The 13,245-nt window shown below is 38.3% G+C and overlaps 1 protein-coding gene across 3 annotated transcripts in view; it reads left to right on the top strand.

Moving 5' to 3' along the window:
• The window catches only part of RABGAP1 (RAB GTPase activating protein 1), a 75,688-nt gene that overhangs the window by 12,788 nt on the left and 49,655 nt on the right, over nucleotides 1-13,245 (top strand). For all 3 annotated transcript variants that reach the window (XM_042786437.1, XM_042786438.1, XM_032982207.2), the window contains 8 exons: nucleotides 677-911; nucleotides 1,464-1,668; nucleotides 2,291-2,465; nucleotides 2,818-2,975; nucleotides 6,497-6,607; nucleotides 7,766-7,832; nucleotides 9,239-9,341; nucleotides 10,549-10,718. In XM_042786437.1, coding sequence (XP_042642371.1) covers nucleotides 677-911; nucleotides 1,464-1,668; nucleotides 2,291-2,465; nucleotides 2,818-2,975; nucleotides 6,497-6,607; nucleotides 7,766-7,832; nucleotides 9,239-9,341; nucleotides 10,549-10,718 — 1,224 coding nt within the window. The remainder of the gene's footprint in view (nucleotides 1-676; nucleotides 912-1,463; nucleotides 1,669-2,290; nucleotides 2,466-2,817; nucleotides 2,976-6,496; nucleotides 6,608-7,765; nucleotides 7,833-9,238; nucleotides 9,342-10,548; nucleotides 10,719-13,245) is intronic.

Raw genomic sequence — 13,245 nt, 5'->3', positions numbered from 1 at the left:
CAGAGGAATGGACAAAGAGTTTCCTTAGATGCTGTATCTAAAGTTTTCCTGAAATGAATGTCTGTGTTCTTTTTCTAGCTTAGGACCTAATTTCACACAGTTTTAAGTTGCTTCACATTGACTTCAGTGAGTGCAAAGTCAGACTGTAGATGACTTAAGAAATAAAACATCACTACCTTTTCTCCTCGGCATGTTGGCATAGTCTTGTTCCAGATTCTTCTCTTCCTGTGAAACCTTGCTATCTTACCCATGAACCACATAGCATATTTAATTATATTTGGCCCTTTCTGGTACTATTATGAGAATTATTATAGATCACTGCACTGTGGACATCTGTAAGTTTATTCTGTCATAAGCTAGTCTTTGTAGTTGGTGATTAAAGACTAGTTTGAAAGTAATCTCCTCACTTTTTCCTGTGCTAGAAAATTCCTGCTTTGAACTTGTTGATTTGTTAAAGCAGGGAGGATATAATCTGTACTGCTGAGTGTTTGTACCTTGCAGTTTGTGTTTACGGTTGTGACTAGGTTAAATTTGTTAACTTCTGCTCTGATTGGCAGAAAAAGCCATATGAATGACACTGTGCCTATGGAGGGTTTTTTTGTTTGCTTCTTTTTGCTTTTTTTTCTTCATTTGACCAGTCTCTTTTTTGTGTCCCAACTCTGTTTGTGGCCCTTAGATTGTAGGGAATGGAAGCGAACAGCAGCTGCAGAGGGAGCTTGAAGACGTGCTGATGGACCCACCCATGGAAGATCACTCAAGTGACCGGGACCATGGAGAAGAAGTTAGAACTGATGGAGACGGGGAAGAACCTGTTGTCCTTGAAGCTTCAGCATCCTCCACCATTAACCCGGTGTCTGTTGCAGGACTCCAGAAACCAGAAATGAGTTTGCCAGTGAAACCATCCCAGGGAGGTTAGGAAAAAAAAAATAAAAAATGGGGAATGCCTGGTGGTGTCTTATGAGCTATCTTTTTGTGGGGAAAGGAAGGAAAATTTAGGTACAGGTGTATCCACCAACCTTTCCCCATTTCTCCATTATAATCACCTAGGGCAGTAAATGCCAGGTTATGTGATGTAAGAGTTAACATATGCTGAACTGTCCTCTCTTCTGAAAACACTTGCTCTACTAGCCTTGAGATGTGTGCAGAAATATCCTTACTTGTTTGGCTGAATAAAATACAGTCTAACTCATCTATACATCATATTGCTGTAATGAAAATCAGCGCATTCATATTTAAAAGAAGCTCTCTGAGTAAACTGGTAGTAGAGTTGGGATAGCTGAGCATCTCTCTGCCATCAGTAACTCATTTTCAGGCAGGGTTTTCCTATAGTATTTTGGCCTGACGACTTTCTGTAATGTGTTTCTTGGTCGGTTTTGTCATTTGGTTAGTGATGAGTTAATCTCTGATAATTTACATATCTATGCCTTGTCTTGCTTCTTATGTTCAACTTTGTTTCACCCTAGACTGTGAGGATTTGAGCCCTTTTACACCTGTGACAGATGAGGACAGCGTGGTGTTTAGCAAGCTCACCTACTTAGGCTGTGCCTCTGTGAATGCTCCCCGGAGTGAAGTGGAAGCCCTCAGAATGATGTCCATCTTACGAAGCCAGTGCCAGATTTCTTTAGATGTGACTCTGTCAGTGCCTAATGTCTCTGAAGGGACAGTGAGGTATGAAGCTCACTTGGGTGTACTCTGACTGTGTGCATTTAATCTTACTTCCTTTTAGCAAAGCAAACAAGCTACCAGTTTATCTGGGAGGAGACATGAGCAATTTGGGATTTTGCTTGATAGAAAAAGTGGGTTTTAAGAGATCTGAGAGAAGCGATGCTTTGAATTTGTTTACCAAAGACATTTTATCTCCAAGGATCAGTATGAAATATGGTGATCCAAGGTGTCCCAAAGCCATTGTGGGAGCAGTTACTGATGAACACTGGAAATAGCCTGGGAAGTATTTGGTTTGTACGGCTGGAAAATGGCTGTTACACGAAGCTTAACAGAGATGAGGCTAGCAGCTGCTGCATATTAGTGTAGCTTTTTGAAGTCTAAGCCCTGAAAACTATGGGGAAATTCTTGGTGGAAATGTTTATTGCATTGCACTTTTCTTATGCTGTTCAGTTTAAATGTAATAATTCTGGTCAAGCTTTGCAATAAATGACAGGAGCTAGGTTCTTTGTGATGTACTCTTTCCAATAGTTATGAAATTGTTAAAGATTCCAAGTTAATACATGGCTGAAATAATTCTTCTAAAGGTGCAAGCTTTTTTTTTTTTTCCCCCCCCTCTCTCTAACAGACTTTTAGATCCTCAGACAAACACAGAAATAGCAAATTATCCAATCTATAAAATCCTTTTCTGTGTACGAGGGCATGATGGAACCCCTGAAAGCGATTGCTTTGCTTTCACTGAAAGCCACTACAATGCAGAACTCTTCAGGATTCATGTCTTCCGATGTGAAATCCAAGAGGCTGTAAGTTGAATCTTTGTATCAAATGATAATTATGTATACCTGTAAATGTCATTACTGAAACGAAACTGAAGTCTTTCAGGCACTTTTGAAGTAATGTAATTCACCACTCTTGGCTTTTTGCTACCCCAAGTTAAGATAATTATAGAAACCTCAGATATTAAATAAGAAAACACATTTAATAGTTTATCCTTTTAAGAAGTGTAGAAAACCAGTTAATTAGATTCTAAAACTGCATTATTTTTGTACAATTACTTGTCATTCTATTCTTTAGTGAAAATTCTGGTAGGCTTCAACTGCTGCATTTTGTATGTCTGTAGCTTTCTGATGTTTCTTTGGTGCTGTCTAAATGCAGGTGAGCCGAATACTGTACAGCTTTGCCACTGCCTTCCGTCGTTCTGCCAAACAAACTCCACTCTCAGCCATTGCCACCCCACAGACTCCAGACAGTGATATTTTCACCTTCTCTGTGTCACTGGAAATCAAAGAAGATGATGGAAAAGGTTATTTCAGGTATAGATTCTTTATTCCTGCGCGTACAGAATCTGGTTCTGTTGGAAAGTCAGTGAATAGAGAGTGTGAGGCTGAGGTGGTCCCTCAATTCCCTTTCTGAAAGTTTCTTACTCTAATTTAAATGAATCCCAGACAAACATTTTTGGGAAGTAAATCGGTGATGGACTATTTGATCTTGGTCGGTGAACTGAGCTTGGTGCTACCTCCAAAGTGCTTTTTCTATTTTTTTATTTTTCTTTTGTCTGTAGGCCCTTTTCTTTGTAATATGTTTTAGGTTGTGTTCAGCTGAATTGCTGCTGTAGCTGAAAATGCATCATTGTGACTGTGCTTTCATATCCAGAGCTGTGTGCATTTTCAGCCAGGTTTTCAAAGGTACTGGGGCTGTATGAATGCTGCAGGAGGCATAAGGGTGCATATTTTTAATAAAGTCTCATGAAAGGAGGCAGAGAAAAGGAGTAACTCTGAAAAATTAAATTTTTAAAGTAATTTTGATGATCTCTAAAAGATAAGTTACTTTCCAGGGAAGTATTCAGCCAAATCTGTTTGTCACAAGACACATTTAATGTTTAGTATGGGGCTACTACTGCTTCACCAACCAAGAGCTTGATGATCAAGGTCTCAGACTTGTTCCCACATTGCTATTCCAGAACTAGCTAAAGGTGTAGTTGTCCATAATGTGTTTTTAGTCTCCAGAGGTCTGGCTTTGTACACAACCCCGTGTCAGAAAACAACCATGCAATCATGAACTTGTGATCAGCAAGTGTCTAGAATTTAATATAATAATAATATTTAAAACCCTTTCTTAAACAGTTGTTTACTTACAGTCATAGGAGAGATGTTTGTGTAGAGGCACAAGGTTCAAATATATATAAACACTATTTTACATTTTAACTTTGGTCATTAGGTTTGCTTTTGCTCCATGAATGGGATAAATTCAATTAAATCTTTCTTAAATATGTTGAACAGAGAGAATTCTCTAGGGAGGTTTGAGAGCAGAATGTAATAGAACAACTCGTACATGCTGGACTTTTTCCTCCTTACATGATAGTGCTTTGGTAGTTCCTGGAGTTGCATAGTTCAAGCTGAAATCTTCCAGAGCTGCCCAGGAAAGATGAATTTCTTGAATGACATTGCCTATGTAGACATGTTGTTACTTTTATCCTAGTAAAACCCCAACTTTCCTTATTTTCCCCTTATGATTGCAACTTCTAGTTACATTGTGCATTTTAGTAATATGAAGAATAAATCCTTAATCCCTACCCATTTCTCTGTGATTTCTTAGGACTGATCTTTGTATTAGTTATTGAAAGCACAAAAGAAGGCAGAATTCAAGTCTGTTATCAGAGATCATCAATATTAGTTCTTCTTGGTTTTGCTATGATCTGCTTCATTAAAACGTTGACCTGTTCTGTTCTGTAAAGTTGTGTTTCTTTATCAGTATCAAACAGTCTGTGTGAGCAGAGATTGCCTCTGTTACTAACCAGGTCTGTTTTCTGACAGAGTTCTCAAAATGTCGTTTAATTTTTCATCTTTCCCCCCCCACAACTAGGTGTTGTTAGCAAGTGGTGGTGTAGGGTGAGAGTATTAGAGCAGCTTTTCACATTGTATTGGCTAATGCTGTTTTCATGTGAAGTCTGATGATGGATAACCGTGGTTTCTAAAAAGACCTTTTTTAGTTTATGCTAAAAAGTTGGGGATTTTTTTTTCTGCGTAGCCTATACCCAGTGCCCTTAAATGTTTCATGTAACCATTTATAGTGTTTTGCAATTGCTGAAATGTCTTTCAGTCTGCCAAAGACTCTGACTTGTTGAGCACATTGGCTCCTACCCACAGCTTCAGAGATGTTTCTCTTCTTGGATTTACATCCAGCTTGACTTTTATTTAATAAATAAATAAATCCCATTTAATAACCCAGTGTTTATTCGGTACTCCAAAGGACTGCTCAAGCGTTGAAACTGAATAATGATGTAGCTCAGGGCCTGAGCCTGGCAGACGCTGGTGGTTCTTGGGCTTGGAGGCAGCAGCGGCCGCTGGGCAGCAGGGCTGCAGCGCACGGGGACGCGCCGGGCGAGCTTCAGTCTTGCTGGCCCGGTACCCATGTCAGCACAGCCCCAGCAGTGCAGGCACTGCAGGCCAGTCTAGGATCCGATGCTGACGTGGTTTCCACAAGCTTTGCTGCTAAGAGCTGTTTCAGTCCTTGGTCTGTCAGCGTGGAGTTGTAGGCTGAACCTCAGCCTTTGCTATGGAAATGTATCTAAAGATCTTTTCAGCCACAAAAACACAGTTGCATTAGGGGTGGGACAGGGCATTTAAAAGATATGTACCTACTGAATACAAGGTCAAGAAAAGTGGATTATTGCCTCCAGCTAAGCAGAATCCTACCTACACTGGGCATACAGTACAGGTTTTAGTTGAAATAGTAAGCTCAATCAGTTTGACACTAATCCTTATATGACCCTTTGTGTGTAGACCCACACTCACCTGGAAGTTGAGAGAACACTTTCCACATACTCAGTCTCTGATCTCAATCTTTAACGTACCTGAACCTGTGTTGGCTCATCTACCTTCACTCGTCACCCTGGGTCACTAGTAGTGCATTTCTGTCGTGCCGGGGAGATGAGATCTGACTGTGTGTACTGGCTCTATGTAAATCCACTGTCCTGGCCCTGGCAGCAAAACTCCTGCTGACAGTTAAAGGCAGTCTGCCATTCCCCGGGCTGGGTAAGCACCTGCTGTCAGAACATAAACCCAAATTTTATTGGAGGTGTTAAACTATGGGCAATATTCCATAGTCCATTTTGCAACTCCTAGGGGGTAACAGTGCATAGTTTGAAAGTCTGAAATAAAATAAGGATTATTTTTAGATCCAAGGGAAAAGTGAATGTGTGGTTGACGTAAAAAGAAAGTCAAACCCCAACAGTCTCAATTTGTCCAGTATTTAATGCAACTGTGCTGCTCAGCAGGGAATATTGATGTTAAAACGTTAATGTGTGTATTGGCATTGAAGTGTAATTTTAGGTTTTTCCACCACAGCACACTATCCTCTCTTTTTGCGGCATTTAGGATAAAGGGCTCTCTAGAGAAAAAAATAAGGGAACTAGTCTAAAGATTGGTACACTCTCTTGGCTTGTTGGCTTATCCTGTACCTCAGCAGTCACCTCCCTTGTGAAAGCAAGCAATGTTCAGTTTCTTATAAGTAACTGCTTAACAGATAATGCTTGCGTGTAGCACAGGGAATCAATATTTAGAAACTTTCTTGAAATACTGTTGGAAGTCTCGCACTGAGCCACACAGTATAAAATCACAGTTTTTATTTTGAAAACTAAGTGTCCTAAGTGACATCACCTAATTATGTTGCCGTTTCTTTCATGTTACCAGTTGCAGTGTGCAAGGAAGAAAGGTCTTGAGTGCTTCTGTGTAAGAAACTGGTTTCACCAAGTGTCTGCTGCTGGTTTTGATGCATGCAAGGGGTACAGATAAATGACGCTCTGACTTTTTTTTCCTTTCCTGGTAAATAACAGTGCAGTTCCCAAAGACAAGGACAGGCAATGTTTTAAACTCCGCCAAGGAATTGATAAGAAGATAGTGATTTACGTCCAACAGACAACTAATAAAGAACTTGCTATTGAGAGGTACTTCCATTTATTTTTAAAAAAATATTTATCTGTTTGATATTTTGTGATTTCCCCCCCCCCCGCTCTGATGCAGCAGGGTAGTAATTGTTCTATGAACACTCCATTTGTGTCATTTAATGCCACACCTCTCAAGTGGGATTGTGCAGAAGATCAGATTGGTTTGTTCAGCATGTGTGACAGGCACAGTCAAATCTTGCACAGATCTGGCTGTGGTATCAGTGGTCACTTCCCTTCTATCCATTTCGAAATCTTTTTTAAAAACTGTGCTGCTTTTATTTTCAGTGGCCAGTTTGTCTGAAGTGCTGAGGCTATAATCAATGTCTGAGTTATTTCAATTTCCTTTCATCTCTGGTGCATCTGAGAATATTGTATATACACTTTTAATCTGTCACGGTCTGGAATTCTAGAATATGAAGTGTCTGTGTAGGGAAGCTCACACTTCAAATCTTTCACTGCTTAGAAATAAACTAGGTGGGCTACTTTCTGGACTACTGACAGAGTTTAGTGCTGCTCATACTACAGAGAAAAGACACAGCTTCTGACAGCCTTTGCAATCGGAAATGGAATGCAGGGCAGTGTGGTAAAGCAGGGGATGAAATGGAATATACCCATGTGGGCCAAAAGTCTTTGACAAATTAAACCATAAAAGACAGGTCCTTGCACTTCATCTGGAATTTCCTGATTCTTGTCTGTATGAAAGGGTAAATTCTATGCAAATAAGTCTCAAAAAAAAAAAACCAACCAAAACAAAACAAAAAAAAAAAAAAAAAAAAAACAAACCCCAAAACCAAACCCATGAAAAGAAGGGAAGAAGAATGCAGGCCAAGTTGTCCTGGGAGGTAGGGAACCCTTGTTAGCAGTGTCTGTTTTACACCGTTCTTGCAAATAAAGAACAACTTTCCAGGCTACTGTAAGGAGGGTAAAATCATATTTTAAGTATGCTTATGAAATCTTGCTTGATGTTTTTAATATTGGCATGACATTGTTTTGCTTGACATGCTTGATGCTGCTTTCAGATGTCAAGGTGTTTTGACAGTTGTTGAATTCATGGGCTATTTGTGATGTATGACAAGGAATATTTAGATATGGAATGTTAATGGTTTGCTTATGAGTAATTCCGATTTTTGCAGTTTATTTTTTTGCCTGGCTTTGCAGATGCTTTGGCCTTCTTCTTAGCCGTGGGAAAGATGTTCGGAGTGGGGACATGCACCTTTTAGATTTGGTAAGAATCTTTTATTAACAAAATTCAGTAATAATTTTGATTACAATTTTTTGGGATCTCAGGATAGACCAAAAAGATTTAGATGCTTATGCACACTGGTTGCTGGGGATTGATGCTGTAGCTTATGCTATTAAGGGTGAGGCTCTGGGCGACTGGGTTGAATCTCCATCTGCTACAGACTTAGAATATGACCTGATGCTTGGTCAAGGGAGTTGCCCCATTTTGCAGTCCGTCATGACTGTCCTCAGTTAAGGGTCTGAGGTGAGAAACATGGAACCTTATGTTTGGAAGTGCTGAACATTAGAGGTGTGGTTTGAACATTAAAAGTTGTATAGTGTACTTATCACTGTAAAAATTGAGGCCTAAGCGGCTTCAAATATGACACTGAGAATCAGTGGGCTCTTTGTTTTTATGACTCACTTTTCCATCTATAAAATTATGATCATCTGACTTCACAAGTGTGTTGTGAAAACAAACTTGCTATTATTGATGAGGTACATGCTTGTTACAGTAGTAAGTACCCAGAAGGATCCAATACTACATTAATAATTTTGCTTTTTACCAGGCTTTGGATTGCCTAGAAAATAAGGTTGGTGGGAAGACAGACACATTGAACACTAAAGCTAAAATATTGACTTGGTTCATAATAGCTGAATAATGTGCTTTGTATGCTGAATAAAACTGGATCTCAAGATGGTTTAGAGTAAAAGTTCTTTTATAAAATAGCTACTTAGGGTAAAATAATAAAACATATCTGGTGTATTAAAATATCTAAGTGAAGTAGAAGGTACATTCATGTGAAACATCTGCTAGGTTTTCAAGTTCAGCAGTTTGTAAGGGTATGTTCTGATTTAATTTGTTTTCTTGTATTAGAGGCAATGAACTACATCCCATAACTTCATGATTAAAGCCTTATATGTTTAAACACTTTACCACTCAGACAGGTGTTTCTTTTTTTGGTTTATTTTTTTCTGGTTGTGTTTTTTTTTTTCCTTTTTTTGTCCCACCCTCAAATGGCAACAAAAAAGCCCAGCCTTGGAGTCCTGTCTTTCCAAATACTTGTCTGTGATCTTGCCCACACCTGTGTGAGCTGAAAGTTGCTGTCAAATGGCCACCTCCAAAATGAGTTATTGGTCTTCAGGTCTCCCTGGACAGATGTTCATACCACATACATACATGACAATTAGTATTAATTGGCCTTTTTGTATTATCAGGAAGGAGACCAAAGACTGCACGGGAACTCTATTCTTTCGTGCAGGGATGATCTCTGTTACAGGACTGTCAGGTGGACTTTGGGTGCTTGTCCTTCTCGTGCCAATGCAATAGCTATTTTATGGGGCTGAGGCTTCACAATATAGGGATTTCTTTAATTTAAATAAAAATACATAAACACACCTTCTTTCCAGGAGTCCATGGGTAAAAGTTCTGATGGGAAATCATACGTGATCACCGGGAGCTGGAATCAAAAATCTCCACATTTCCAATTTGTAAATGAAGAAACACCTAAAGGTACGAATTTTGCCAGAGTTATCCCTAGCCAGGGCAAATGATTTGCACAGTGGGCATCAGATCAATTCTCTTTTCTTTTAAGATGAATCCTGCAAAAAGGCTTTAATGGTATGAGGTATATTCTTCAAAAGTAAGATGCCAGATGTAACATGAAAATCTGAACAAAGTAGAAGACTAGAAGAAGACTCCTGTGTTCAGTAATAACTGCCTTGTAAGAATTACTGTATCCTGGTAGGAGGCTGCATAGGTGTGGGCACAGGATGCACATGCTTTGTGCACTATTAGAGCTTCTTACGAATCCCACTGAGAATTGCCCTAAATGACTATTGCAGATTTCTTCTTTGCTTGGTTTCTGTGGTCAGTTCAGATTTTGCTGAATCCAACTTTTTAATTAAAAAAAGAAAAAGGATTCCTGTACCTGTGAAAATGAAAGTAAACCAATCCCAACTGTAGTCTGAAAATAGCTCGTGCTGTGTTGCTCTCTCGAGTCCTGAAACAGATCTGTCATTACTTCTTTTAAGATGTCAGCTGAATTACCATCTTTTCAATCTCTTGTCACAGTTGCATGCCAAAGGTTGGGGAAGTTAATGGAAATCGGGTAAAGTCATAAAAGTCAGCTGCTGGGTACAGTCTGCTGCTCGATTGCGTGCTGTCCTACCTGAAGGACACCGCTTGTCATTTAGTGCCAGAAGAGATCTCAGAGGTCACTGAGCCCACTTGCCTCCTCTTGGAGCGTCATACTGGATAGGCAGTTTTCTGAATCTCACAGCTGAGATGGTCTTAAATGCTACCTTTAATATGGTGGGATTAAGTGTTGTCTAAGTAACTTCTAAAACCAACTGAAATGTAATTAGGCTGGATGGCAAGAGATCTGCACTGTGGAGTGAAGTGTACAGATCATTTACAATGTTTAATGGAGATGGTTGGTACATTTCAGTGGGATTTGAAACGGCAAAAATTTTATTCTCTTTAACAAGATTATTTTCTTGGCTTGAGGACTTAAGTTTCCATACTCTCTAGTGAATAGTGCATAGTCATCTTATTTTCTGTGTTTTGAAACTTCTAGGTTTTTGAGATGCTAAATTAGGGAAAAAATCGAATTCTGCCAAAACATTTCTTGGTTCATTCATGTTACTAGGAAAGAGGTTATGGAATATTTTATTTGAAATGCTTCTTTTAATACTATTGCTTTGTTTTTTCTCTCTAGATAAAGTATTGTTCATGACTACTGCTGTGGATTTGGTGATAACTGAGGTTCAGGAACCTGTCCGATTCATTCTGGAGACTAAAGTCAGAGTTTGTTCACCTAATGAGAGATTGTTCTGGCCCTTCAGCAAACGTAGCTCTACTGAAAATTTTTTCCTAAAATTGAAACAGGTAACACTTTAATAAATACATGTAATCTACAGTTCGTTTGGGATTTAGCAAGGTTGTTTTTAGAATGTTACTGTGGTATGGCAAATTACATTATTTCGAGACTTGGGAAGTAGGTTTATGGTGTAAAGCTAAATAACTACAAACGCATTGGAGGGAAAGATGAATTGTAGTTATTAGTGCCTGTTGGCAGATGAGAATTTCACTGTGGTTGTTTCTCCCCATGACTGGTAAAACCTTTACTAATATAATGTTCATATTTCAACGTTTTGCTCCTGAATCGAAGAGGTACAATGAATGCTCTTAAATTTTAGAAAAGTTATCCTTCATTATGGTAAGTGTTGCTGGCTATCTAAAGTTCCCATAAAAAGCTGGGTATCCTAATTTCAAAGCAAATTTTGATGGCTTTGAGGCCACGAAGTTACACAGAGGCTTGTGGATTTTCCAGCCAAACTGCAGAAATAAAAGGAACAGAGGATTTATCTATAAACATGTGCTATGCTGAGGGTTGCTTGCATAAGGGTATAGCAGGGTAAGTATGTAAAATTAAGGGTTAAGAGAAAAAAAAGGCTTTAATATAATCCTGGTGGCATACTATCTGATATGTCACTGAATTGATTTTATCATACAAACCCAACATTTTATTTTTTTTTTTTTTTTAGAAGAACAAATATCTATCTGAAATTAGAGAAGAAATTATTTTTTGTGCAAGTCTATTGGAAGCAGTAATTTCACACATAACCCAAGTTTTCCATGGGGAAAAAAAATCCAAGCAACCACAAAAAAATCCCTAGAACTTGTTAAAGCCTTTTACTGTTTTTTCCAATTTACTTTTTTACCCTATCTATTAAAAGGAAAGGATTATTACTGTCCAAGATATTAAAAATAGCAGTACAGGGCAATAACTTGGTCTCAAAATAAGGCTGGAAAGTTGAAGGTCCGAGTCGCTAAAGAAATGATGTACTTGAACTAGTTGCCATTCTCCTGCTTCAGAAATGATTGTTCTGAAATTAAAGCCCTGGTTAAAGAAATGGAAATACATAAAAGCAAATAACAGTGTAGATATATTTGCTCTCTCAAGGTTTAATAATTCTGGGCTCAGCCCAAAAAAGCAAGGTTGGAGTCCTGATTTCTTGATAAGTGTTCTTTTTTTAAAGAGGTTTTGAATGAAATACGAGGCTTTTCTTAGTTCATTTTGCACTTGTCTTAAAGTGCTAACAAATAATGGCATCTTGGTAGTAACAGAGATGAGGTTCAGGAAGGATTCTTTTTTGTGTATGTCCTAGTTTTTATATAAAATATGAATAAACTGTTTGGAAATTTTCCTTCAAAACTGAAGGTGGAAAAATTCTTTGTGGATGAGATCAGTTTTTTTATTTAGGATATTTTTGAGGTGGAGCATAGAGATGTTGAACAGTTAAGGCTGTTGGGCTATAAATATTCTACAACTTCCAAAAGCTGCCTTTTCTGTTTGGCAGTTAAAAGGAAGCTTATCTTAGTTAGCTAATTCTGTATCTTTTGTCTTATCAAATTCACAGGCATTGTGATTTATCTTAGGTAAGTCTCTTTTTTTTCCACAGGCACAGTCAGGTTATCCAACTTCCAGTGTTTACTAATGGAAGATTATTAAAATTCATAGTGGAAGCAACAAATATAGAATGTACTGCCTGATAAGCCTGGAAGGGAAACCTGTTTCTATGGAGTCATGATTAGCCTATTAAAAATACAGCTGTGTAGAATTGGCTTATCTTACTTGGCAGTGTTTCTTTATTCGGAAATGGTGAAAGCAGAGGGATTTTATTTGCTCAGATTACATTTAGCGATTTAGTCATTTTTAGTTTTGATGCATTTCTCTTCATTTTTAATGCTCGAAAGGATAAAATGGAGCACTGGGAGTTTAGTGTAGTGTATAATTATAAATCCTATTCCCCTCTTTTCTTCACATTTCTATGCTCTATTTTTATTCATTTATAAAAAAAGTTCTAAATCCTTAGACGGTATTAAAATTTTAGAACCACTTCACAAAAGAAAAATCTTCCTTTAAAGGAAAGCGAAGGTATCAAAGCATTGAAAATTAAGGAGAAAACAGCTGCATAATAGACTTTGGGCCTCAACAGTTGGTGTTCCTGCAGCAATGTATACACAGATATATGACTTGGAAGCATTGCTAAAGACAGTTGCCATGGTGGGAAAATTCAGATATGAACAATTTTTATTAAAACTTTCCTTTTTCCAACATCAGTATCCCCAGAAAGTTAAAGAAAGAAATTAGACATAATTTTTAAAGTTTTGCTTTTAATTTTCTGCTGATCTTTAAATAAAGGCAGAGTTGCCTCATATTATGGAACTTTCCTCTCTTACACCGTTTGTTGGACAGATGCATTTGCAGCTTTGAAAATCTGTGCGTTTGTGTCCAGTGCATTTATGGGTGAAAAGATGAGCTACCTGTGGATGGCAGACCCAAATGACACTTTGCTCTATCTGTAACAGATATTCCTGCCTTTTGGGTGCAGTATGCCTATGGCTTGTT

The sequence above is a fragment of the Tyto alba genome, unplaced genomic scaffold (genome assembly GCF_018691265.1).
Source record: "Tyto alba isolate M040663 unplaced genomic scaffold, T.alba_DEE_v4.0 Super-Scaffold_11, whole genome shotgun sequence".
Taxonomy (NCBI): domain Eukaryota; kingdom Metazoa; phylum Chordata; class Aves; order Strigiformes; family Tytonidae; genus Tyto; species Tyto alba.
This window is presented reverse-complemented; position numbering and strand designations above follow the sequence as displayed.